General features: G+C 36.9%; 2 protein-coding genes across 4 annotated transcripts; both read left to right on the top strand.

Annotated features, from left to right (window-relative positions):
* The first annotated feature begins 5,602 nt into the window (after window positions 1-5,602).
* Window positions 5,603-14,509, top strand: LOC131776915 (adhesion G-protein coupled receptor D1-like). The gene is made up of 19 exons (XM_066166538.1): window positions 5,603-5,612; window positions 6,209-7,597; window positions 8,625-8,785; window positions 9,355-9,414; window positions 9,957-10,164; window positions 10,885-10,992; window positions 11,186-11,273; window positions 11,411-11,501; window positions 11,585-11,634; window positions 11,972-12,098; window positions 12,186-12,289; window positions 12,683-12,785; window positions 12,877-13,027; window positions 13,124-13,205; window positions 13,487-13,553; window positions 13,660-13,742; window positions 13,875-13,995; window positions 14,261-14,302; window positions 14,402-14,509. Exons 1-19 carry the CDS (start codon window positions 5,603-5,605, stop codon window positions 14,507-14,509), a joined length of 3,153 nt encoding a protein of 1,050 aa, XP_066022635.1.
* A 1,838-nt stretch (window positions 14,510-16,347) lies between these two features.
* LOC131776916 (adhesion G-protein coupled receptor D1-like) lies at window positions 16,348-27,428 on the top strand. Of its 3 annotated transcripts, none has more exons than XM_066166234.1 (21): window positions 16,348-16,567; window positions 17,846-18,967; window positions 19,139-19,362; window positions 19,456-19,480; window positions 19,589-19,812; window positions 19,906-19,965; window positions 20,320-20,527; window positions 20,942-21,049; window positions 21,818-21,905; window positions 22,267-22,357; window positions 22,447-22,496; window positions 22,848-22,974; window positions 23,106-23,209; window positions 23,545-23,647; window positions 23,749-23,899; window positions 24,010-24,091; window positions 24,505-24,571; window positions 24,680-24,762; window positions 24,981-25,101; window positions 25,417-25,458; window positions 25,589-27,428. In XM_066166234.1, exons 1-21 carry the CDS (start codon window positions 16,507-16,509, stop codon window positions 25,751-25,753), a joined length of 3,306 nt encoding a protein of 1,101 aa, XP_066022331.1. In that variant the 5' UTR covers window positions 16,348-16,506; the 3' UTR covers window positions 25,754-27,428. The 3 variants fall into 3 exon arrangements, 2 of the variants coding, with proteins under 2 accessions (XP_066022331.1, XP_066022332.1); XM_066166235.1 differs by having other exon boundaries at window positions 19,139-19,347; XR_010717427.1 differs by lacking the exons at window positions 23,545-23,647; window positions 23,749-23,899; window positions 25,417-25,458; window positions 25,589-27,428 and having other exon boundaries at window positions 24,981-25,031.
* Window positions 27,429-27,720: the final 292 nt, after the last annotated feature.

Raw genomic sequence — 27,720 nt, forward strand, 5'->3', positions numbered from 1 at the left:
TCTGCCCTCTTTCGATGTCTGACTCTCAGAAAACTAGTGAATTATTGAACATTTCGAGTCGTTAGCTAATCTGACCTAACTGGGGTTGTATTGTTCGCCGGAGCTCGCAACTGGTTGTTTACGTTCGCTCTCTCAGGCTATCAAATTCACCTCAAAGGACTCAACCAAAGTAAGTAAAAAAGTTTAGGCTTATGATACTTAAACAGTAGTCAAGAAATAAAGAATACGTTTATCTATAAAATTCTTCATTGGTGTCCGAAGCTCGTCACTCATGCAACTGGTGCTGGAATTAGTCATTTTTGGCGGAATATTCATAAAGAGAAACTGATCACACTACTCATCCGTGACAATGAATGAACCTCGTGACAGCGGACAGAGAGAGAAAGAAAGAGTGCGAGTGTGATCATGAGTGACATGTATTATTCTTGCTCCACATGGGACGCCTTTTCTACGACGATGTTTCTTGCGTGCAGTGTACGCTTATGGCAAAGAATCCCGTGAATTTCCAATCGTGGTTTCTGAAAATGAAAGGCATACGTGCTGGGCAGGATGGAAGTCGTATCTGAGGCAGTGTATTCACAAAATCTACAGCCAACCAAGTGTAGCCTTGGCTAACTACAAGCAAAGTGCACTGGGAAAGTTATATCGCAATGTCATAGGCTCGAACGCAGAGTTATCTCAAACTCAGATGCAACACGTGCAGTAAATGGATTTACACCAGAACTTTTGAGTTAAGCAAGGTTCTTTCTTCTGCCGATCTCCTATATAGTTGTTGTTGACCAAAAAAATCAAGTAATAATTTCTCCCTCCGGCAAAGAGACAAACAGATTAAAAAAAAGATACTCACTCATTATGCAATTCAGAAGCAGTAAACTGCATTTACAGTCAAACCAATATTAAGCAGGCATCCAAGGAGAATGGCAAATCAGATTCGAGGACTTAGGATTCCAGACCTAGGAAAAAATGAATGTAGCTCATTTAAGAAATGTGGCGTCTTTGACAGTGTAAACAGGGTCCACATTTATTGATAAATGCACCACGCAAAGACGATTTACAATCTTTTGACGGTTTAGGCCGCTTCAAGGCCGAAAATATCACTGAAAGCAGTAATTTTTTTTTTTTACGATGCATTGAAACACGTGAGATTATATTAGGTATCCATTACTCTATTTCAAAAGGCACTTTTTGAAAGTACAGCTTGTTGGATTTGTTTTCGTTAGCTAAAACTTACTACGTGGACTGGATTAATTTTAGTAAGATTGCTTTAATGCAGGATAATCGGCCTAAAAAAATTGGCGTTTTAGGCAATGCACACCTGCACTAAACCTGCACTACTGAGTCTATTCGACCGCATGCGAACAATGACCACTATGTTTTGTCAAGTTTCCCGGCACCCAAGATAAATATCACATGCCCCAGGGTTTACAAACACGTGCGTGAAGCGATAAGGCCAAACAATACCGTGACCAACTGAAACTAAATAGGAAATTCATATGCATCAATAACCTTCGTTAAGAACCTCTTTATTTAAGCTTCGCTAAGCATCGTAAGTAGAAATTAGAAAAATTATAATATCACGAAATTGTATCCTTTCCCAGATAGTCTGAATTTACAACTTACCGTTTAGACTGTGCATTTTAGCCATGAATGATGTGTGAGTTTCTATGTCTTGTGAAAGTGATGAATACAAGAGATGCTAACTCAACTAAAAAGCTAAAAGCACGTAAGGCTTGAGTGTTCGAGAAATGATATGCATTATGGTTTTAGCCTTGTATCCTTGGAGATGCTGTATTTACATTTTAAATAGAAAGTCACAAATTCAATACCGTCACGTATTGAGTTATTGTGTTTCTACAGCGATAAAAATGATCGGAGTAACGTTTTCCCGTCCGTATGATGCCTTCGATTCTGATTAACGTGGACAATTAGATAAATTCGCTGTCGAAATGTGGAGATGTTGATCTTCCAAATCTGCTACATTGTGGATGTTCTCTCTTCCACATAACATTACTTCAATTGATTGCTTCAGTTCTTTAAGTCTAAATGTAGTCAAAATAGGATTTGTTGTTGAATTGACGGACAGAAATATCTCAGAAGTTACTCTTAAAATCAACAGCCAATTCTGCTCGTGGCAGCAGTCGCAGTTTGCTTCAATAAGAATAACGACGAAATAGGGAATCAGACAAATAATCAGACAAAATAAGATTAAAAACGAAATCGCGGCACATCGATCGATGCTGTTTTTGGAAGTTTTGTACTCTGCGTATATCGCGAAGTACTCGGTTGTTAGGGATCGATGACTGTCTTTGCAAATCAAAGCGAGAGCGGCTCTTTCGCAAAGTTAGGAAAATCACAGAGTAGGCCATCGTAGTTGCGATAAGAGTGTGTGTAAGTGAATATCGACTAAACGTAAACATTCAGGGACACATCACGAGCTGAAGAGAGGCGAAGATGGAAGAAGAAACAACTATGATCACGTTGCAGAAGACGAGGTGTTTTGGTCTGACTTTAAGAAGATAGAAATGAGGACAAACAACAGAAACGAAACGATCGACAGACATGGACGTAACGAGCAAAATCGAGCTGTTAACTCCGATGTATTCCACTATGATAGGGAAATCCCCCTCTGTAGGGGGAGGATTATCTCCAAATGCACCCCTAAGCCTCATAAGAGCCTCTGCTGAGCAAACGACAATGCCAACGAACAGATCCACCGCAGAAATGAATATCAAAAACACGGAAAAATGTTTCTCTGTACAATGCCACCAAAGTCACACCATTAGAAACTGATATGGGAAATGAAAGTAAGGAAAAACTTATTCCACCCCCGAGACAAATAGACTTCTCAAAATCTCGCTCCATGATGATAAACGTATAAGAGCATCGTTATCAGAGACAGAATATTGTCTTTTAAATGTTTAAAGTCTTCAGGATGGTAAATTGATATCACACACACACGCACACACCCACAAAAAAACTTATGTTAAGCGGAACTTTTCAATCGTTTGTGCATAACGATTACCTTACATACGCCACTAATGCAGTAAAGAAAGAGAGTAAGATGTCTTTTTTCCCGTCACAAGCGTGGGACAAAGAAAAAAATCTGAGTCCCCATGAGGAATTAAACCTTTACCAAGCTAAAACTTAAAATCTCTCTTATTCTATTTAAAATCATGACGCTATCGTCATGGCTGATCCTGGCTGTATGGAGGACGCGTGTCATATGAATTTCGTAATAGACCTCACTCACCGTAGAGTCTGTGTGGATCAGTAGGATCAGTAGTGTAGCATCGGAGCGCGGAATCCGAAGGTCTGGAGTTTGATTCCTCATGGGAACTCAAAATTTTCCTTAATTACACGCTCGTGACAAGACGAAAACATCTTTCTGTCTTTTTGTCTCTATTAATTAGGTGCATATTTAAGCGTAAAAATATTGTTATTATAATAAGGTTGCAGGCAATAATCATGATGAATACACTTGCACATAAAGAAAAAGAAGTTTATTTCCAGGGTGTTGTCACTTTCGCGGTAAATTGCGACATTTCGACTGTGTACTGCGCTTCTTCTTTGGGCGATAAGGTCGGCAGAATATTGCTTAAGTAATGTTTTGATCGTCGGAAACATGCAGTCAATATGTTTTCGAAAGTCGCAATCAACATCAAAAGTGATCACCTTGTCAGAGAAACAATCATACCTCATAAACAAATCAATACAGTTTGCCATATTCTGCGTGACTTGAGCTCTGATCCTCGTAGTCTAAAATTAAGGATTCGTCATTGTTAACTAAATGATAAAATGTCCATGCAGCGAAGACAGGGAACATTCGTATCTAGTGAAGCAAAACACAAATCATTTAATAAACCTATGCTATTATGTCTATTATCACATAAAAGAAGGTATTGATATTATCACTCACACTTTGTGGTGTGTGGCAAAGACAGGTGTGATATACTGTATTTTTTCTGCGCCAGTTAGCTAGAACTAATTAAGAAAGAAAATTCTGGAGACTAATTTTAAGCGGGTTGTATTGGTTCGAAGCAAATCCTGTGATGCCAGCGCTTCAGAAAGACTATAATGATTGTTAGCTGGTTGAATAAAAAAGGACTCACAATGGTCAGTAATCAATAGTAAGATTAAAAACAATGCTTAACGTGGCCACCAAGTTAATATATTAGCCTAAGGCTATGCCAATAAAAGAAATATATCTCTATATATATATATATAAATATATATATTGTTTTTTCTGGCATGTTATTGTTAATCTCTTGCGAGTCTACCGAAAGAGTTATGATAATTTTAATGAAACAGTTTCTTGAAATGGTAATTTATGCTCTTCTTATTGTTTTTTTTTCTTGAGTGTGAAAGAGTTTCCTAAACCTTACCGCAACTAAATTTCAGCGGAAAGAGCGGATTGACGTCTCTAATTAGCATGACAGTCAATTTCCCGCATTAGATACTTTCCATTAACGGCTCTCTCTGGCACAAAGCAACGCAAGGTGTATCGGTTTTACAAAATAGTGTTCTCTGAAATATTTCTGGAAGAGAACTTTGCTCTGATCTGCAGCATATACAAATTAGAAAAAATAGTCTTTTTCTTCGAACGTGATCCTGACACACACGTAACTCACAAAGAAGTATGATGACCAAAACTTGTCAAATATGGGCAACTACACAACTATTATTAACTTTGCTGAGTGAGTACCAATGTTTAAAGACACGACTTTCTGTATAGTAAGTATAGTTACCACAAGCATATTTCGAGACATGAATCGAAGCTATAGTCCTCCTAATAGCATGCGGAGGAAAAGAGGAGGCTAAGACTGAAAGAGCCTAAGACGTTTTCTGATTATAGCTTGTTATGTACTCTAAGGGAGAGTTCCTCGGTAAACCAGCGTATCATACCATAACTAAGCTACTTAATTACTTTTAAGTCTGGTTAAACACAAGGTCCTCCGTGCTGATTTGAAACTCTTGCGCAAAGATGCAAATGAAGGAGTAATTTAAGCACGATTTTTGAGATCAAAGCTATGACAATTCTGGAATAGGTAAATGGATGGTTAACACCTAGCTCTCCACTCCCCATGCTAATGAACATATTGCTGAAGCAGTAGGCACTTAAAAGCCCCTACTCGGGTCTTCTTGAAAGAATATGCAGATTCTCTTCATCTGTTTCCCGTCCACTTTTGATCGAAATCGCTAGCATAAACATTATCATTAATTTATAAACTTCCTACAATTAGTTGAGTAAACGGCGGTAGAAAAGTCAACTCCACTATACAAAAACGATTTTCAACACGAAGTAGATATTTTTCTCAACAACTAGGAAAAAAAAGATACCAGTTAAACCTCACTAACTAGTCTCATAAGGGCAGTTACTTCTGTGAATAATGAAAATGCAAAAAACATCATGTTTGACCCAAGACATAATTACGATTAAGAGCCGCCTGTCTTAGCAAATTTGGAGTAGATAACTAAATGTCAAATTTGAAGAAAAAATGTATTAAAAATCTCATATGCAGTATTAAATGTTGGAGAAACCAGTTTGATTTGTAAGCGAAGTTATTGATTACCCGCTCAGTCACATTAAATACTGAGCTTCATGATGGTCGGATGTTTGTTGCTAAAAAAGGATAAAGTAAGGCATGAACTGAAACTTCGCGGGAAATTAATTTCGCAATATTGGCGAGGAGCTGTATCGCGGGGTTATATTTTGGCGATTTCAAAAGGCAAATATGACAAAGGGGCATTGACTTTCGTGATTCACGCGTCCTAGTATTCTGAGGAATATATACGAATAGAGCGAAATCTTTCTTTGCAAGTTAACGTCATTTCAGAGCAAAAGATACAAAATAGAAGTTACCAGCTAATAATTTTAGTATTTGTCGATGCGTACATATCCTTTATATGTTTTGGTGTTACAAATTTATTCTTTTAGTCAGCGACTTGAATTTTCTCAAGAGAGCTTATTTCGCATATCTAAATTTCGCTTTGATTTTCATTCGCAGGTCTTTGATTTGGCGATTTTTTTTTTCAATCGCCCAAAAGGCGAAATGAAAGACCTACGAATTTAGGTACCAATAAGGTAGATATTTCTATGATGTTGTTTTATGGAAGTGTCAAAGAGTATTCGATGTGGAATTAATCTAAGGGTTGTGCATAGCTGTTAATTGATTCAGTAAAATTTGTGAGTCAACTTTATTATTTTCAGTTCACCATCATGATTATTTGTCAGGCTTAGCGTTGGGTCATCAGGAATGCGACGGAAGTAACGACCCGTGTACAGGAGAATGCACCCCGACGGGCGGTTCAAACGAGCAGATTTGCAAACATGGGAATTATACTTGTAATCTGACATGTAGCCAAGAGAATGGTAAGCAAACTTGTATGGCTAAAAAATGTAATCTAGAATACAGCGGAAACAATTCTTCTCAGCGCTGCATCGGAGAAGTAGAAAGATGCAAAATGGATTGCAACAGAGGAGATTGCGATCAGCTTTGCAACGGGAAAGAATATTGCATTATGCAATGCAGTGGAAAAAAGTGTACTCAACGTTGCAATGGGCCAGCAAAAGGATGCAAAATGAACTGCAGCGGGGAAGAGTGTAACCAGTATTGCAACGCAGAAGAAGACTGCGATATGCAATGCAGCGGGGAAAATTGTTCTCAGCGTTACAATGGGCAAGTAAAAAGATGTAATATGAAATGCAGTGGGAGAGAGTGTAAGCAGTATTGCAAAGGAAAAGAGAGTTGCAAAATGCAATGCAGTGATGGAGAAGTGTGTAATCAGCTTTGTAACGGAGAAGGAGACTGTATTTTGCGATGTAATGGGGAAGGGTGTGATCAGCGTTGCAGCGGGCAAGCGAAAGGATGCAAAATGAACTGCAGCGGGGAAGAGTGTAACCAGTATTGCAACGCAGAAGAAGACTGCGATATGCAATGCAGCGGGGAAAATTGTACTCAGCGTTACAATGGGCAAGTAAAAAGATGTAATATGAAATGCAGTGGGAGAGAGTGTAAGCAGTATTGCAAAGGAAAAGAGAGTTGCAAAATGCAATGCAGTGATGGAGAAGTGTGTAATCAGCTTTGTAACGGAGAAGGAGACTGCATTTTGCGATGTAATGGAGAAGGGTGTGATCAGCGTTGCAGCGGGCAAGCGAAAGGATGCAATGTAACATGCAGCGGGAAAAGATGTAATCAGCGTTGCAACGCACTGGTAAAAAGTTGTAATATGCAATGCAGCGGAAAAAACTGTACCCAGGATTGCAAAAGGCAATTAGATAAATGCAATATGCAATGCAATGGGATTATTTGTGAACAGACGTGTCATGCTCACACATGTAACATGACAAGGTATGGGCCCAGGAATAGATTAACTAAACAGATCTGCAGAAGTGGTAATGGCACATGTTATCAACACATTATGATGCAATGCAGCATGGGAAGCTTTGATATCAACTGTTACAGAAGTGGTCGATGCATAGCCTCCAAACGGCTCAATAGTGACTGCAGCCCTTCAATTTTATACACGTCCAACGTCGTAAAATCAGCCTCGATAACAACAATACAAGTTATCGCAACTCCAACTTCAACAGTACAAGGTAAACAAAATTACCAGGCTTGCAGTGACTGCCCTCGACCGAAAATGATGAAAAGATAACAGTAATAATAATGATGATGATGATGATGATGATGATGATAATACAAATAATACCAATAATAATGATGACAACGACGAGGACGATAATAAATTAGATAAACTTGTTTCATTACAGTGGATACTAACTGCTCATCTCCATACGAGTAATCAAAACAACTGTAGCAGAGTGGTCATAAAAGCAAATCAAATTTAGAACAGAATTTGAAAGCAGCTCAGCAATTATTCTAAAACAGTTATTCGCCTCAGGCTCCGTGAATATTGTTGAGTAATCCTTGAGACTCTGATGGTCGAATAATGATGATATTAATAAAAATAACCATAATAACAATAATTATAATACTGGTTAAGAATGTATGAAAGTCATATATTTGAACTGCGGATAAAGACATGAATGAAAGTGATCCTCGCAGTAATGTGCACTACTTAGGCAGTAGTGAAAATAAGGCCTGAAAAAAATTCAGAGATTTGAACCCGTGACCTCTGCGATACCGGTGCAGCGCTCTACCAACTGAGCTAAACTGGGAGCTGGTCATGATGTTGTTGAATTTTTTTCAGGCCTTATTCTTATTCTCAACCGTTTATTCATCACTTCACAGGTTTTTTCAGAACCAACATGACCAGCTCCCAGTTGGCTTGCTAGCTCAGTTGGTAGAGCGCTGCACCGGTATCGCAGAGGTCATGGGTTCAAATCCCGTACAGGCCTAAATTTTTTTCAGGCCTTATTTTCACTACTGCCTAAGTCGTGCACATTGCTGCGAGGATCACTTTCATTCACAATTATAATACTTGTACAAATAAATATAATGAGAACAATGTCAGAATTTTTTGCTCCACCAAAAATTGTTAAGACCCCTACATGAAATATCCCACTTAGATTTCTCGTGTTCCAAACTCCTAGTAGTTGATTGAAGCATAATTTGAGATTGTCTGAATTAATTTTGACCATGACTTTTTATTTTCATATACAGCTCCTTTGCTATCATCATCACCGAAATCATTTTTAGTATTGGTACCATCACCATCGTCGTTATCGTCATCATTATCGTTTTCGTTACCACCGTCGCTTTCGTCATCGTCATTTCCACCTCGGACAACTCCGTTATCGCCGTTGGAAAGCATTGAGAAACTGGTACGTATTGAAAGTTATTTTAACTGTAAACTCTCCGCTAACGAACACTCTCGTAAGCGGACAGCTCTCTAAATTGTTTCTTCTATTCCCGTTTATGCTTCCCAGTTAGATTCTGTATTCTCTCTTTCTTGTAAGCGGACACTCTCTCGTAAGCGGACGCGGACACTTTTTAAAGTGGAAATTGAATTTTTCCTTTGTTTTCATTCTCTCTTCATCGGACAAGCGATGCATACTAATGGCCTCTTGGCGATAAAATATTTTTCAACGAAAATATGTCCCTTTACAGAGCAACAGAATAGAAAGGATCCGTTTGATGAAATATTCATTTGCCTGTGAGAGAGCATGCTGCCCGTTTGTCTAATATTAACACTCACCCGTCAGCGGGCATCCCCTACTCTTCTTTTGTGTCCGCTTATAGCAAAAATTTTCCGTAGGCGGAGAGTTCTGTTAACGAACTCTTTTTTCAATTTCTGAGAGTGGTTGCTTACGAGAGAGTTGATGATATCTTTTTGTTCGCAAGTTTCAACTCTGTGTTCGTCCGTCAACTTTGATAACTTTTTTCATCCTAGGTAAACGCATCTGTTTCTGAATTTAGTAGAATAGAAATCAGCAGAAACAGCTCCATGCAGGTATCTGAATTAACTAATGACTTATGTATCTTTAATTTTGATCTTAAATTTCATTGCTATTCTTGATAATTGACATTAATCGTTTAAACGCAGAAATAGATATTCAAAGGAATTCAAGTCAGAGGATTAGGTTTAGAAACACCATGAAAAAGACGCAGGGACCTGTGAAACGACAGCTCTCTCAATGAGGGTTAAGCTTGTTCAAGGTATTAATTTCCGTAGATGAGCACTGAAAACGTGAGGCAAGCTATAGAAAAAAACGTGAGGAGACTAAGTTGAGCGGCGAAACAACAGCCTGATATAACCGATTTTCGCCCGAGTCCACTGACCTCTGACGCTGACCCAGGTTACTAATGGTGATAAAAAATCCACAAATTCTTTCTGTTCAATAAGCATTATTTTACAAAGCGAGAACTAGTGGGGGAAGTAATTTCTGACCAACTTTTTCCTTCTCTATTAGTTGTACGTTGTTGATGCTATTGGATTGTAAGACACCTGATTTTCTGTAACATTGATGAAGAGTATTTCATTTGCAATTACAGGAGGCAATAAGTTTGTTGGAAGACTTCACCGATCGGTATATTAACTTTTCAAAATCTCATAAAGGAGAACTTGGTGTAGGAGAGGTTAAAGCAGTAACAGAATCCGTTTTTAGAGTGGCAGTCGCCTTCGAGGAATTTGCTCTTAATTACGGTAAATACCATCTGAGTGGAACAGAGCCTTCAAAAACGATCGTGCGCCAGAAAATGGGTAAGTTGAAATACAACCCCACTTTAGATTCATGAAATTTGTCTATCACTTACTGATCTATCGAGCTTTTCTCTAATTGAATGGTCTCACTGCTCCTTGGGTCAAATTAATGCGTCTGAATAGGAATGAGGTTAGGGGCCTAATTTGCAAATAGTGAAAATCTCCTGCTTAACATTTTGTTTCAATATCCGAAATTTGAATATTTAGAGAAATTAAAAGTGAACGATCTTTCACATATTTGATTACTTTCACGTTTTAACCCTTTAACCCACAAGATCTGATGGTTAATTCTCCCCTCCAGCTGCTACACATTTCCTTGTAAATTAGTTATAAGAACTTGGTGCTAGATCAAGATAGCAGCTTCTACCTGATAAGTGCAAATATTCTCATTACTTGTTTGCTAAATAGTGCATAGATATTATTGGGAGAATCACTTCTGGGAGTTAAAGGGTTAAAGCTGTTTTGTTAAAACGGTTATAAGTTAGCGACTACTTGAATCCTATGGAAAATCTGTTTTTTCAGTTCTCTACTTCTGATTTTAATTTAGTTACCCGGTTGAACTGAGACATGTTTTACTGATGTGAATAGGTGATTAGTTACTAGTACACTGTGAATTATGTACAAATTCAAGTTTCTTGATAAATGTAACCACTTGTATCATGTTTCTGCAATTTCCTAAATCCAATTAATTGCCAACTACTGTTTACTTTCTTCCGACAGTTTTAAGTATTCAGAAAGGTTACCGCCAGAATACGACCGACTTCTCTCTCGAGGAGAACGAATTGCAAGCCACCATTAATATTTCCTCTGCAAATTTTGCGGAGAATGGTTTGTTTCATCTTTAAAGTACATCCTTCTGTTTCTTTATTTTGTATTTCATAATCTTAATACTTCTAAAAATGAGTAATTTACTGGGGTAATTTTTTTTGTATTTTTGTTTTTTGTTTCCAGAGTTTTTTAATTTGAATTACGCCCGCTATAAACTTTGAAATGTTTGTTTGCTTGATCATTTGTTTATTAGGATCAGTCGTAATAGGGTGTGTCTACAGAGAACTCCACGAATTACTTCAAACAAATCAAGACATCGAAAAAGAAAATGGCAATTCAAGGTGACATTTACAGCTAAAATAAGTTCAAACTGTTACATGATCATGCAATGCGTCATTTCCGAAGAGAATCCACAATTCAATAGGCGCATAGTGAATAAATTATCTTAGAGATTGTTAGGACACGATTTTCTTTACAGGTATGTGAATACCAGGATAGTGACTGTAGCTTTGGATCCCGCGCCCGAAAAATTACAACAGGATGTCATCTTGAAGTTCAAAAACTTGAAGGTAACATAATGAACACTGAATGCTTGACTAAGTTCATCTTCGTTGCGTTGGGTTAGTTCAAAAGTAAATAACATCTCTTTTAGGTCGATGAAGGAGAGAAGCATTGTATGTTTTGGAGTGGCCTCAGCAAGAGGTAAAAAGTAGCCACTATCTATTTTTGTTAAAAAATCATCTGCTATTTGGGTCCAAATTTCAGCAGAAAATTGGAAAGTATCAGTTGAACGGTTATTCGGAGCGTAAGTAGCCCTGAATTTCAGAAGACATTTTCAGTAACAATAACAAATGTTTTGGACAACCAAAGGTGAATTCTTACCTTTAAGTTATCAGTAACTGGGAAAAAAATATGCAAGTAACAATAATCACATACTCATAACTTTTAGTCATTAAATGCCAATTCGAAGGGAGTCAGCACTCTGAATGATGTTCGAAACTCCGAATTGTTATTCAAAAACATAAACTCTTTTTTTCAGTCCAGACGGGTTTTCAGGAGATGGTTGTTATGTAGATCCAATAAAGAGCAACTCAGAAGACACAGTTTGCAAATGCAATCATCTGACTCATTTTGCTGTCTTAGTTGACTTCAGCGGTGGCCCAGAGGTATTTTTTTACTGTTGTTGTAATTTTCTTCTTCGTGATAAGTGTGTTGGGTCAATTAATCCACTGTTCATTCTAACTTTGCCATAGCTCTCATCCAAGGACGTCACTATTCTGGAGATCATCACATACGTGGGATTATGTCTTTCCATCATAGGAATTCTGTCCACAATAACTTTATACTTTTTCCTCACGTGAGTGCTATTTCTAAGTAATCAGTGGTTTATTTTCTAACAGAACTAACGACGTTAAATAATACCGGCGTTCAACAAATGGTGAGCAACACCCACTACAAGAGGCTGTCAACCATCATATATTTTCAGTCGCTTCAAAAAAATTTCGAAATAAACATAACAATAATTTATGGGCAATGTTTTTTACAATTTCCATACACTCACTATGTTGTAAAATTTATAAGTCGCTATTCATATCACGTTTGGTTTTCAGTGCTTGTTTGTTTGTATGTTGTTCCTACCTTTAATGGTTACTTGATTTGTTTGACCTCGCTCTTCCTTTGCGTTTCTGCTGATTTATCATACTTTTATTTATATACATATTAACATCAATACGTGTTTAATTTTCACCAGAGATATTCGACAACCACTGTCTCAAATACGACTAAGTCTTTCTGTGTCCCTTGGAGCTGGACAAATAATCTTTCTTGCTGGAATAAAAGCTACAGAAAAAACGGTGGGTGGCTCTCTACCATACGTGGTTTTTATTCGAAGACATCCTCCTTGAATGAAATGTGAAAAAAGGTATTTCCCCCTTTCTTTTGAAGGCTATTTGTGTCACAGTGGCAGCTATAATGCAATATTTCCTGATGGCCGCCTTCTGTTGGATGCTCGTCGAGGGAATCTACCTCTACCTGTTTGTTGTGAAAGTTTACAACATCAACACCAGGATGCACATGTATCATGTCATTTCATGGGGTATTTTGATTTTTCGGTTGAATTTATCAAACATTGTTAGGGATTATTTTGTTACCTAATTATATCAAGCTTATTAACTCTTAAATTTCTTGATAGGTTTGCCAGTCATTATGGTTGCCACTTCATTGAGCATCGCTGCTGAAAAAGATGGGATACAGAGCTATACTAGCGATGAATAGTAAGGGCACATCTTAACTTTTTATTACTCATTTTTGTTAATTTTGTTTGTTCAATTTTTAAAGTTTGTTTCGCTCTAATGTGATTATATATCCTACCTATCCTTATTATTTTCATTAATCTCCTTCTTACGAGCTTAATCTTCATAGGCCAGCCTACGAACTACAGTTTCTTTCATTGAACGAATGTTACTTTAGAAAGTAACATACAAAGCTGATCAGGAATATTGTGGGACCTAATTTTTCTCTTTTCATCTTTCTTCCCCCATTTTTTCCCCTTTAGCTGCTGGATGTCCTCAAATGACAATTTGATCTGGACATTTGTCGCATTTGTCATTATTATTGAAGTTGTAAGTTTTGCATTTGAATAAATGTTTTCTTTTGACATTATTGTGAATGACTGTGTGCAACAGCCATACTTCATTACAAAATTCTATTCATATCTTCCTCTTTAAGATCAACATTTTGATACTCGCTCGAGTCACAAGGGAGATGGCCAAAATGCAGCCAACCGGAGACAAGCAGATTCTGCAAATACGGTATGATGGATCTTCCAAATTACGTAAAAAAAAAAAAAAAGAAGATCATATCAAATTTCTAAATCATCCTTTTAACGATATTTGCAATTGATCTTTTAAGAATCCCATATCTTAGACTGTTGTCGTCCTTAGACTTGGCATTAGAGCATGCGTGGTTATGATTCCCTTGCTGGGTGTCACATGGTTATTTGGTCTTCTGACACCATTACACAAAGCTTTCAACTACGTTTTTACCATCCTTAATTCTACTCAGGTACGTGATTTCATCAATAAAAATATCCATACAAAGTGTCCAGAGATGATATACAATCAGACTATTTCAGTATGGTCAGATGACCTTTGCTACAATAATTATTAAAATACATAATAGGATAAAACTAATAATAAAGAAAAAATGGATAAAAAAAATTGTTTCCGCCTTTATGTTATCCTTATTTACTTCATTTACCTCTGAGATATTGGAAGAATCGATTATAAAAAAAAAAGACTGATCTTGAAAACCTGTCTTTCTTTTTAAGGGTTTTCTGATTTTTGCCCTGCACTGTGTACGAAACAGCCAGGTAAGTTTTATACGGAAAAAAGATTGTGTAGAGCAGAAGTTTCAAAATCTTGCATGAATTTGAGTGCCTTTTTTTGTTACTTTCCTTATCTATCTGCAGATAAGAGAACGATTCAAGAGAAAAGTTAGCACTGTTTTCCCATCTGCAACCAATGGAAACTCCACAAAGAAGAACTCACATGTTAACATGAGTGATTTTGCTATGTGAAGGCAGTTGAACTGCAGTCTTACAATGAATTTGAACTGAAAAATCACACACGTAAACGTAAACGTAAACCAAAACAAAAGAGTGTTTAGGGAATAAGATCTAGGTGTATAGGTCATACCCACAGATTAAGGTTACACGCCGCAATGATCCACCGATTTACTATGGCCATGGATGGTCGCCTGAAACATTTTATTTTTCATTAATAGCTGACAGCTTTGTTTAGGCGGGAATATGTAAACAAGAATGAAAAGTTTAAGATTCGCTCGTATTTCTCAGAAATAGCTAAATCGAGGGAGAGGGTTGCCTGGGAGACTCTTCAAAATCCATTTGAGCTGCGTCACGGGTTTTTTATTCGTCTTTGCACTTTTATCAGGCTACTGAAACATAGAAAAGACATAGCTTGCTAAAAGATGGCAAATATTTGAAATAACAAATAACGGACGCTCCGACCAGTTAAAACAGCTTTCTTGATCATAAAACAGATGCAACGTGGTCAAGTTGGAGCACAAGTTTTAATTTTGGTCAGACTTTAAAAACTCCATTTTTTTCCCCAAATTCAAAACTTAATCTGCATGCCTTAGAATAACGCAAATAAAACGAGTTACGTGTCTGCAATAGCTATGGCCATTACATGCAGATAATTTTTTTTAAAGATACGTGTTTACACAAAAAAAAAATGTGTTTAATTATGATTGAGAGGTGAAAAAAATATCATCGGTGTTTCGAAGGTTTTGATAAAAGTGATCGCATTCATTACAAAGGCAAAATTGCACTTACATACAAAAAAAAGAAAACGTTGGGAACGTCGAAAGAGCTGTTCGAATTCACGATAAAGATCATAGTTTCCAAAAATTGTTCAAACTGCACCTGCCTTATGTTAATTTTATCGCCTCATATTTTCTTTTCTGTTCTTCTCAGATTTTTTCTCTTTTTTTTCTTTTGGAATTCCCAGGGGTAGTCTGAAATAGGTGGTTCATTAAAAAACATACATAATTAGCTGTTAGTTATGAACCGGTCACTTTTTGAGGAGCAGGTAATTTATTGTTAACAACTGGGTTGAAAACGTATATTGGTCACCGTAAAGAGTAAAAAAAGCTGACGTTTCGAGCGTTAGCCCTTCGTCAAAGCGATTGGAGAAAGCAGACAATCAGAAAACTCTTGAACTATTGCTTGCGTTTTTAAACATAATAAATTATTACTGTCTACAATTTTATGCGTGACTCCACGAAGTATAGCGTGAATGCTTCGTCATTGTGAGTTGGATGATGAAACTTTAATGCAGTGAAGATAAAAAAAACCCACATACCTAATAAAGCAATTTGAACTACTATGCCTAAATTTTGATAGACCAAAAAAGTTTTGTGTATAATTGATAAAGAAGATTTGTGGTGCATTGCGTAAACAGGCGGGATCTTCATCTCTGCAGCATACGGGCACTAATATCAATAAAAGGTAAAGCAATCTCCTATGGTACACTTGCCGAGCAGTAATTATCTCGAAGCGACTTCTGTGATGTAAGAGCTCTAAAAAGCCCTTCTGTTATCGTTGTTAAGTGACGAAATAAGCAAAGGGTGGCAATGGCCATTAATTATTTGCGATTAACATGAATACTCACATGAATTTAACATTTATGGAGAGAGTTCTAAATATTCTCATGAGAAAGTTTGTTAAAATGATAATTTTATATTAATCGTATTTGTTTTACCTAAATTTCAAACGGATGCAAAAAGGGGAAATATCACTGAATTTAAGCAGAAAGATCTGACGTCAATGATTTGCATGACATTCAATTTCCCGCTTATGCTTACATTAGGCAGCTGGTTCTGGTCAAAACAACATCATAAGACTGATCTTTCAAATATCTCTGAAGAGAGAATTCTCACAAGCCTTCCTCACTGAGAAAGAAAATATCAACCGATCCTGAGCCACAGAAAATTTGCCAAAAGGCTGTGTTTAGTTCAGCTGACAGATGCTCAACTTACACAACAAAAAAAAAAATGATGATGAATAGAAGTTGCCAGATATGGGGAACACTCCTGTTATCAAGTGCTCTCCTGAGTGAGTATCAAAGTTTTTGTCAAAAGAGATTTTTTGTTTAATATTTATCACAAGTATACCTAGAGGAGGCGCTCTTATGGCTCTCCGAAAAGCGTTGGGTGAGACCACCAAAGAATGCTAGAATGGTTTTAGAAAAGTTTGCTCTTCATCCCAGCTAATCAAACCAACATCCATAAGGAAGCCAAGACTAAGTTATTTCAAGAAAATATTTAAAGGAACTAATTTTACAATGTATTCCTGTGCCACAAGCTTTAAGTCTGATTTGACTTAGGGGTCCATCATGAAAATAAATAATTTTTGCGCAAAAATGCAAATGAGGATATGCGAATTCAGGAATGACAAAAGATATATTTGACATTCAGCTGTCTCTTCATCTGTAACAAATTACTGAGCCTACTAGCTTAATAACACCATTTCAAGTCCTCTTGTCCAAGGGAAAGGCAGTTTTCTATACTTCCTTTTCAATGTTTATAAATCTTTTTTTATTTCAGTTATTCATTCATTTTCATCTTACATTAAGTTGAATAAACAAAAGTTAACAATTGCAACTCAGCGCCATTGAGCGGAAATATTCTTACTACTCAGAAATAACATATCATTCTCTCGATTCTAAGGCTTTACGCGTAGTTATGGAAACACGGCGTCAATCTGTAATCATACCAGGGCAACCTGCAAAATGGCCTGAAGTAACGCTCTACCCTTGCAAAAATTATTACAAAAAAAAAAAAACAATAACAAGTAGATAAATATATACATTTTTTAATTTGCAAATCAGTCAGTGAGGCCTAACAGCTTCAGGATGGCAGAATACTTGCTGCAAATAGAAGGTTAATTGCTATAAATGATATATATTTATTCACATCATACTAAAATAGTAGATATTATGAAAGTTCTACGTTAGATTTATTCAATAATTTCATAAATCTGCTAATTTTTTCTATTTTCGTTTGGCGGGGGAGGGGGAGGGCTCATTGAACTATTGTCTATTATATATTATATGATTATTGTAATTGTCTAAATTTATCACATAAACTACGGTGTTATAAAGGATTTCCGGCCCTGAGAAAAGCTGTAAGAACACACGTGAAGAAATATCATATTTTTGCACGTGTGTTGATATAATCAATCAGCTGCTTACACGTGTTCAATTCGACATCTCACGCGTTCGCTGCGCTCACACGTGAGCTATCGAGTTTAACACTCGAAGAGAAATTCCATATCTACGCGCGCCCATGTATTATTCTCTATTTATTCTTAGGATTATTTTCTCTTTTTCAGGCTTTTGGGTGCACGGTAACGTTTGCAACAACGATGTGTTTGACTTGGAGTGTACTAATGACGATTATTATTGCCATCTGCTTGATAGCAACGCTTCTTCTTGTACTTGCCTGGGAAAAGGATGCAAACAAACGTGCAAAAGTCTCGTCCAAGACTGTGAAATGGTTCTGAATTGCAGCGGAGGGGATTGTGAACAAACTTGCAGCGCTAAAACATGCAAATTAAACTGCAAGAAGGGTCATTGTAAGAAACAGGAGTGCTATGATAAAAGAGATTTTTGTGAAATGAACCTAGAGTGTAGCGGAGGGGATTGTGAACAAACTTGCAACGCTAAAACATGCAAGCTGAACTGCAGCAGGGGTCAATGTAAGAAACAGGAGTGCCATGGTAAAAGAAATTATTGTGAAATGAAGCTGGAATGTAGCGGAGGGGATTGTAAACAGACTTGCAACGCTGAAACATGCAAATTAAACTGCAAGAAGGGTCATTGTAAGAAACAGGAGTGCTATGATAAAAGAGATTTTTGTGAAATGAACCTAGAGTGTAGCGGAGGGGATTGTGAACAAACTTGCAACGCTAAAACATGCAAACTGAACTGCAGCAGGGGTCAATGTAAGAAACAGGAGTGCTATGATAAAAGAGATTTTTGTGAAATGTACTTGGAATGTAGCGGAGGGGATTGTGAACAAACTTGCAACGCAAAAACATGCAAACTGAACTGCAGAGGGGAACAATGCAGAAAACAGCAATGCAAAAATGAAGTAGAAATGTGCAATATGCATTGTAACGCAATTGATTGTACACAGACCTGCGACGCTGTCACATGTCATATCACTAGAACCTGGTTAACCAGCCCTCAAGGTAGGGTTACATGCTCTGGGAATGGTAAATATTGTGGAAGTCTCATGTCGTCTTTGGACTCATATCCTCTCACGCAGGGAATCTTTTCTACCGACGACGGCGGAGATAAACGCTGCACATGCTCAAAATGTTTAAGGGGCTTCTGCAGCTCTTCCGATTCATACCGGTCAAATTTCATTTCATCTGCTCCGTCAACGGCGAGTCAAGGTTTCTCAACTCAAATTTCAACAGTGCAACGAAAAGATAAATCTCATACTTGGGGTGAGTAAACTTAACGTAAAAATTTGTTTTTTCACGATTGAATGTCAATGAGTCTTAAAATAGAATAGCTCTTTCTTCATTGTTCATATTCCAAGTTCTTTGCGCTCTATCATTGCTTTTCAATTTTAGTTCATTGTTGTTTTGATATCTAGCTTTTACTTCAACATACAGATCACTTGCAGTCATCGTCGTCATCCCCATTATCATTACTCTCACCATCACCATTGCCATCCTCTTCAATATCGTCATCGTCATCAGGAGCAGAAGCAACAACAACAGCAGAATCAGAATCAATATCAACAAAATCATCAGCATCTTCATCATTACAGGCAGCAGCATCGTCGTCTCCGCCATCGTCAATTTGGACATCTACGTTAGAGGTACTTAAGAATTTGGTATGTTTCCTAGGTTCTTCTTTCATTTCTTTTGTAACAGTAATTTTCATAATTTCTGCCATTCTTCAACGCTTTTGTCTTTCTTTACCACAGGCAAATGGTTCTGTTTCTAAACTTGGTGAGCTCTTTCTTCATTGTTCATATTCCAAGTTCTTTGCGCTCTATCATTGCTTTTCAATTTTAGTTCATTGTTGTTTTGATATCTAGCTTTTACTTCAACATACAGATCACTTGCAGTCATCGTCGTCATCCCCATTATCATTACTCTCACCATCACCATTGCCATCCTCTTCAATATCGTCATCGTCATCAAGAGCAGAAGCAACAACAACAGCAGAATCGGAATCAATATCAACAAAATCATCAGCATCTTCATCATTACAGGCAGCAGCATCGTCGTCTCCGCCATCGTCAATTTGGACATCTACGTTAGAAGTACTTAAGAATTTGGTATGTTTCCTAGGTTCTCCTTTTATTTCTTTTGTAACAATAATTTTCATAATTTCTGCCATTCTTCAACGCTTTTGTCTTTCTTTACCACAGGCAAATGGTTCTGTTTCTAAACTTGGTGAAATAGATAGCAGGAGAAATAACTCTTTGAAGGTATGAATGCACTTATATCTCCTTATAACAAGATTAAGATTACTTGTAGATATGAAATGTGCCGTAATTAAAAGGAGTTACTTGTGCAACGCTGCAGTTCGTAAGCTGCACAAGCGTTTTAAACAGGGACAAAAGCATGACAATACAGTATTTTTACTGGCATCAAGAGAATATAATATAGGAAAGTATACCTCCTCAAAAGATGAGTGGCTCATTTGCGTAATGATGTTCTGTTAAAACGCTCCTTTTTAAATCATACAATATCCAATCAGTTCAAGTCTTATGATGTGCGCTTTTGTTTTCTCATTGTGATAACGTTCGACACGATTAAAGTTAACTTTTTGGTCCTTTAAGGAGGCTATGCGTGTATTTGAAGACTTTATCGATAATTTTATGAACATCACAACACCCATTAAAGGCCAACTTAATGATGGAGGAGAAGAAACAAGAAGAGAATCCATCTTTAAGGTGGCAGTCGCCTTCGAGGAATTTGCCCTTAACTATGGTAAATACCATCTAAATGGAACGAATCCTTCTGCAGCGATCACAAGCCAAACAATGGGTGAGTTAATATTTTTTTATTGGTAACTGACCTACTGTCCAATTGTCTACCCGAATGGTCTTTCTGCCGCCTGGCCTTAGATATTAAGTGATACAAGTGAATTCTTGAAAGGCTCATGGAAGTAGTCGAAGGCACATAAAATTCGTCTGGCTTGATGCAATTAGGTGCACGAAGAAGGGTGAAGCACAGTTGACGAGAAGTGATTTTCGTTTTGATAAAATTTTGCTTTTATTTCCTCTTTTGAGTTTGTGAGTACGATCTTAGTACAATAATATATTTCAAATAAACCCGAATGGCGTTTGAAAAATCATAGCGTAGAACTGTGTGTAGACCTTCAAGAAGAGGATCTGCATATGCCACAATCATCTCTTTGAATTCAAATCATCATCTAACATCTTCGCGTTCTTCTGACAGTTTTGGGTATTCAAATTGGCTACCGCCATGATGCAACTGACTTCTTCCTCAAGGGGGAAGAATGGGAAGTCAGCATTAATATATCCTCGGATGATTTTGCTGAAAAAGGTTTGCGTTAACCACATTTTAAGCTCTAAATCATAGAATTGCATTTTTTCTCTTTAATATTTACTCTATTATTTAAAACTCAGATGGTTTTGCGTATCAGTTTACTATTTGTCAATCATTAAACATCTCAAAACAGCTGAGAAAATATCTGCACCCCGAATGGTCAAAAAACCTTTCGTTTATTGCTCAGGTAAACCCATAGAAAATTGACGTTTATATTATAAAAGCAAAAGACGTTAAACCGACGTGATGACCCTATCAGGAAGCTAGGAGAATAATCACGTTTAATCTGGACTGTTTGCCAATCACTCACGCCCATCTCGTGATATATAAACCTTAGTTGAACGTTCTCCCAAAATTCAAAGTAGATGATTTCGCCCTTTAACAAGTAGAATGTAGGGTCAATTGCTTGAATTAATGATAATTAGTACGCACAACATTTCTGTGTTTTCACTGACGTCATAGGAAAGTAAAAAACAACGAAAGCATTTTAGTTGATCTATTCCAGTGGAGTCTTGGGTTCAAATAGTTTATTCAGAATGATAAAGGAACAATGAGGTAGTTTAGCCAGTTGGGTTATCAAATGCCAAAATAAATGGGTCAAACAAATTATGGCCCATACTGTATTATAACTTAATAAGTTCTTTGGTGAAAGAAAGAGAGGGGAACTTGATCGATCACCATTTCGAACATGTTTATACTAAGACTAACCCCATCGTTTGGCGTTAGAAGGACTTTTTTTCCATACTCTGGTTGTTTTCTTCATAGGGTCAGTGATTGTGGGGTGTGTGTACAAGGATCTTCATGAATTACTGCTGAGAAATCAATCCACTAGGAAAGAAACTAACACTTCTAGGTGACGTTAAACGATGAAATAGTTGCAACTTGGTTCGTGCTTAGCGTGCATGTATTGAATTATATGGCATGCCATATCAAATTTAACCAATCAAAATAAGGAGAAGCCTATTAAGTGGTATGATAAGAACTTTAACAATCAAAAAAGAAGGCCATGACTAAAGTCCATTTTGAAGCTCATTTGAAGAAATTTTACTAACCGTTAAGTTTTCTCTACCACACAATAAACTCTCAAAGTCACACAAAAAAGTTAGTTTTCATTATCACCGTTTTACATCGAAGATAAAAATGATTAAGTGGGCTTCTGCATCATGCATTTACATATAAATGCAGTGTGATGCTTTGCAAAACTTTCTCTGCAGGTATGTTAACACCAGAATAATGACGGCAGCGATGAATCCCAAACCTGAAAAATTACGACGAGATGCCATCTTGAAGTTCAGAAACCTTCAGGTAACAGCAAAAATACAGAAAGATGAGCGCGTTCCATCTGTGTCATGTTGGATCGATTTAATAGAAATACGTGTAAACTGTATTTTCAGGTCGTTAAAGAAGAACAACACTGCATGTTTTGGAGTGGTTTCAAAAATAGGTAAAAACAAAGATGTTGTTAAATATGCTTTGGAACTCCATCATTTTTTGGGTTTAGTCTAAAGTTGAGTGTAGAAACTGGAGATTATCAGTCAAACCCTCATTTGCGAGGTCAGTGGTAAAAGCCTTATGGCTTTTTGCCGTAAAAATATTGCCCAGCCGGCAAAATGAAATACATGTACGAATAATGCCATGGAAGGTAATGACGTACTCGGTAATCAGTGTAATCGTCACCGTGGCTTTGGGCAGAGATTGGAAACAACCAATCAGATCGTAGGATTTGTTACCGTGCCCTCTGAGAAAGAAAATCGTTATTGTTATTTCTTATATTGTAATATTCCTTTGTTTTTAGTCCAGATGGGTTTTCAGAGGAAGGTTGTCATGTGGATCATTCGAGGAGCAATTCAGAAGAAACGGTTTGCAGTTGCAATCATTTGACTCATTTCGCTGTCTTAGTTGACTTCAGCGGTAGCACTAAGGTAGCTTTATTAATATTATTATTATTATTATCATTATCATTATCATTGTTTTTTACTTTGTTTCCAAACTGATAATGGGTCCGTATGGTTAATTTAAGTATTGCCTCCTTTTGCTTTTGTTTTTGACGCAGCTTTCCGAGAACGACGTAGCTATCCTGGAGATCATCACGTATGTGGGGCTAAGCCTTTCCATCATCGGAATACTTTCGACAATAATTTTATATTCTTTCCTTACGTGAGTACTGTAATCAAATTATCAGGAAGAACATCCTTAAATACCTTGGAAGATGTGGTAAATAAATAAAGCCAGTGTAATGTTCATACCCCCTCTCCCCCCCCCCCCCCCAAAAAAAAAAGAAAAAATAATAAAGGGAATGCCTTGGTGCTAGTTAGAAACTTAATCCGTACCCAATGTTTTGGACATCACTCGTTATCAGTGACTGTCCAATTTCATCTGCCTAACTGCTCTCTCTTGCTTTCACTTAATTTTTTTTTTTTGCTTTTGTTTTTTTGTTTGGTTTTGTGTGTGTGTGTGTTGTTGTTGCTGCTCTAATATCTTGATTTTAACAGAGATGTTCGTCAGCCTCTGTCTCAAATACGCGTCAGTCTTGCTGTGGCTTTAGGAGCTGGACAAATATTTTTTCTCTCCGGAATAAACGCCACAGAGAACAAGGTGGGAGGTTTTTTTCCATTATTTCAATTAAATTAAATATATTATGATCAAACAAAACATTGAAATGAAAAAATATTTTTTTTCTTTACGTCTCTGTGCAGGCTGTGTGTGTCATAGTAGCAGTTATCATGCAGTATCTTCTGATGGCCGCTTTCTGTTGGATGCTGGTCGAGGGAATTTATCTCTATCTGTTTGTTGTAAAGGTTTATAACATCAACACCAAGATGCACATGTATCACGTCATGTCATGGGGTATTTTGATTATACGGTTGAACTAACGATAAGCTGCTTTTAATTGTTTTTTAACTAATTTAATTTTTATCTTATTGAGTCGCCTTGATTGGTTTATAATTTCGTGATAGGTTTTCCCTTAGTTATGGTGGCCATTTCACTGTGCATCGCTGCCGGAAAAGAAGGAATACAGAGTTACACCAGCGACAAATTGTACGAGGCTTATGTTTTTTTCTTTTTTTCTCCTCTATTTCTTCCCTTAAATTATTAATTTTTTTCTTGAAGTTTTGATGTTTCTTTTAATTTGCTTTGACATTTTTATTAACTTTACCTCAAAGTCCTTCTCATATCATTTATCCTTTCGGGACAGCTTTCTGTTTTTCGCTTGCAGATATGAAATTTGAAAATATGAAATGCAGATATGAAATTTATCTCCTCGTGTTCAACTCGACATCTCAATCGTTCGCTGGGCCCAGTCGTGAGCTATCGAGTCAAACGCTCGAAGAGAAATTCCTTATCTACGCGCGCCCGCGTATTGTTCGCTTTGTAATTTCTTACGAATTACGTTGACTGCAGATCTTACGCTGCCAATTTTTTTATTGTTTTGTTATCTTTCCCCTTTTAAGTTGTTGGATATCCTCAGCAAACAATTTGATATGGATATTTGTCACATTTGTGATTGCAATTGAAGTGGTAAGTTTCTGATTCGGCTTACTCAAATTGGTGATTCTGATATAAGACTTGAAATGTGTAATAGCCATACCTTAATACAAGCTTTTAATTTATCTACTCCTTTATCAGATCAACATTTTGATACTCACACGAGTCATAAGGGAGATGACTAGAATGCAGCCAACAGGAGACCAGCAAAGTCAACAGTTACGGTGAGAAAGGGCTCTTAATTAAATTTAAAAAAAGAGAGGGAAAAAAGTTTCCAGTTCCTGCCAGAGATTGGGTGAAATCTTTAAGAATCCTTACAATCGAATACGTCTAACTTCCTCAGGAGCTTGTTGTTATTAATTAGGGTAAAGAAATTCTGGGTACCGTAAATGTTTGTGAGGGTGATGTGCAATCAATTGATCAACAAGTTTTCGTCCTTCAGAGTTGGCATTAGAGCATGCATGGTGATGATTCCCCTGTTGGGTATCACGTGGTTATTTGGTCTTCTGTCGCCACTACACAAAGCTTTTTCCTACATTTTTACTATCCTCAACTCTACTCAGGTGAGTATCAAATATTACCACTTTATAGTTTCATACATGAGATTATCCACATTGAGTGTCGAGATTACTTTATAATTATAAATCGTAGGGTGTTGATGCGATATTTGTAAATGTGACACAGACAAAAGAGGATAAAAATTAAAAGAAAAGGAAAAAAGCGATGCCACTGTCTATTAGATTCTTACAAGTCAAGAAATAATTTGATTCTCTTTGTTGTTCTTTGGGACTTTAAGAAAATAAACTTCAATATAGGTACCCCAAGTCGCAATCACAAAACGAAACTGGCCTGAAAAACATTCTTTTTTTCTGTTAAAGGGTTTCCTGATTTTCGTTCTTCACTGTGTGCGAAACAGTCAGGTAAGTTTAATTATACATATGGTGTATATAATGAGGTTTTAAACTTGAATATACCGTGAGAGTGGTTCATTTTCTTACTTTCCATGTCTATCGGTGCCGTTATTTGTTCACTTTGCTTGTCTATCTGCAGATTAGAGAGCGATTCAAAAGGAAGGTGAACAGGGTTTTCCCATCTACAAACAATGGAAACTCCGCAAAGAGGAGCTCACAGGTTAATCCAAGTGATGTTGGTGATACGTGCGTAGCTGAATTGCAGTCTTTCAATGAGTTTGAGGTGGAAAAACACTCAGCTTGAAGAACTAGATTCAACACTGACCAAGCTTGAAACTCCATCATTTGATTGCTTAATATAATAGTTAGTCAGTAGTAGTTGCTCATTTTAGATCTTTCGGGAGGATTTCGGCCGTTCAAATCGAGTCTTTAGCTTGGTGAATAAGTCATTTGTAAGGTGTCAGTTACTGCGATGATTGGGTAATTTGCTAAAGTCAGTAGCCTTTAACGTTTTTTAAGCTAGATGCAAGAGCTTTTCAAGCTTTTTTTTCTTTAAATTAAGAGTAAGTACTTCATACGTAATTAGGGAAAGTTTGCTTTAGCTGCAAACTAAATTGCTTTAAAGTAACTAACCTATAGGTTGGCTGTCGATTGCTGTTAGAATTCAAAACAGTCTGACTTTCACATGGTGGTTTCTTCGCCTCCTATTATTTCCTATTATTTAGTTGGAATGTCGCGGCATTGCAGTCAAGCAGTCAAGACTGACGTGTCTTCAAACAGTCTTAAGCTTTACTATGATGCGCATTTCTCTGAATTTTAGTGGGCAATTTTTAGACTAATATTTTACGATAGCGTCACCTTTTTATAATACTTAAGCAGTTAAAATACGTATAAAATAGCAAATACTATTTGCTTTGGTAATAGTAGCGGTTAAAGCTGACTTTTAAATTTTATGATAAATAAGTGAGTGAAAAAACAAATAATTGAATTTGTGACAAAAACGAAATAATATTTTAGATTTTTTTCAGGATCAGTTACATCTGATTAAACGTAGCGGATTCAACGGATTAAAAATTGCGAGTTACTAGGAAGAAATGGAACTAACTTCGATGTTCGGGAAAGATGCACCTGGGCAAGAAACGCCCTGAGTTTATCTTAAGTGAAGGAACGCTGTAAACGTGAAAAAACAAAAAGGTTTTTCATCAGACTTGTTTTCCGGGAAAAAAAAACCAGAGAGCAGTTGCTAAGTGAAAATTGAAGCCATTAGAAAGGGAAGAGGTTTTTAGATCTATTTCAACTCCCCCCCCCCCCCCTTTGCCCCACCCTTCATATTTAGATGTGGGTATTTAAACACTGCAAAAATAATGTATCATTTTAGTGTAATACGTGGTGCAGATCGATCCACTATGCAAAAGAGCATTGTAAGCTTTGAGAATCAATTGAAATTAGAAACTTACTTTAAGTAAAACCATATTTGTTCCGAGTTAGTTCGTGTTATGCTACTGCTCTAAAATCACCGAGATGGTTTCTTAAATAGCTAAATAAACGAAGACTCGCAATGGTGAATAGTCGACCGCAAGAGTGGACATTTACAATCGATACAAAAAATTTACTCTCTCGAGCTTGACTATTTATGACTACTTAACATTTTAGTCCACTCCATTATTTCAAAAGAATAATGAGTAACGTAGAGAAACGATTTCTTACACTATTAATTGATATTTTTGCTATGCTTTCTTTTAAAAAGGTGAAAAGTCTGAGTTCTTAGAATTGAATTTAACGGGAGACAAGACGTCAAAAATGTAAATGACATCCAATTTCCTGCATAATAAATTAGCAACACAACGCTGATTGTGACTCAAAACAACACACTCTGAAAGCTTATTCTTTTACCATGAGACTGGAAAAAAGTTTTCCCAAACAAGAATTGCTACCAGCCTGATTCGGCCAGAAAAAAATTTGGGGAAAAAAAGATTAGAATTGGTTGAGGCAAAACGTCCGGGTGTCTGTAAAACGTGGACCGGATGACTGCAGATGGCAGGTGTGGATGGCGGATGGGAAAATGCGAATGGAAAAAAAAACATATATAAGAAACTAAGAGGCGTTACTCAAATGAATTGAAATAGCGTTTTGTGATTCTGCTTAATGTTACTCTGTCTTTAACCACACAGAACGGGAAAAATGACATGCTGTTTAATACTGAATGTTGCAATTACCGTCGCGTCGTCGGCAAGTGACCCTTGCCAGGTACCCTGGCTCCAATAGTCTGCT

Source organism: Pocillopora verrucosa, chromosome 5 (genome assembly GCF_036669915.1).
Source record: "Pocillopora verrucosa isolate sample1 chromosome 5, ASM3666991v2, whole genome shotgun sequence".
NCBI classification, from domain to species: domain Eukaryota; kingdom Metazoa; phylum Cnidaria; class Anthozoa; order Scleractinia; family Pocilloporidae; genus Pocillopora; species Pocillopora verrucosa.

Excerpts from the sequence above, each read along its gene's own strand:
- LOC131776915 (XM_066166538.1), top strand. Across the intron at positions 12,099-12,185 it reads ACTTCAGCGGTGGCCCAGAG|CTCTCATCCAAGGACGTCAC; the intron begins GTATTTTTTTAC and ends ACTTTGCCATAG. Across the intron at positions 13,028-13,123 it reads GTATCATGTCATTTCATGGG|GTTTGCCAGTCATTATGGTT; the intron begins GTATTTTGATTT and ends ATTTCTTGATAG.
- LOC131776916 (XM_066166234.1), top strand. The coding sequence starts at position 16,507 with ATGATGATGAATAGAAGTTGCCAGATATGGGGAACACTCCTGTTATCA. Across the intron at positions 19,363-19,455 it reads TAGAGGTACTTAAGAATTTG|GCAAATGGTTCTGTTTCTAA; the intron begins GTATGTTTCCTA and ends TCTTTACCACAG. Across the intron at positions 19,966-20,319 it reads GGAGAAATAACTCTTTGAAG|GAGGCTATGCGTGTATTTGA; the intron begins GTATGAATGCAC and ends TGGTCCTTTAAG.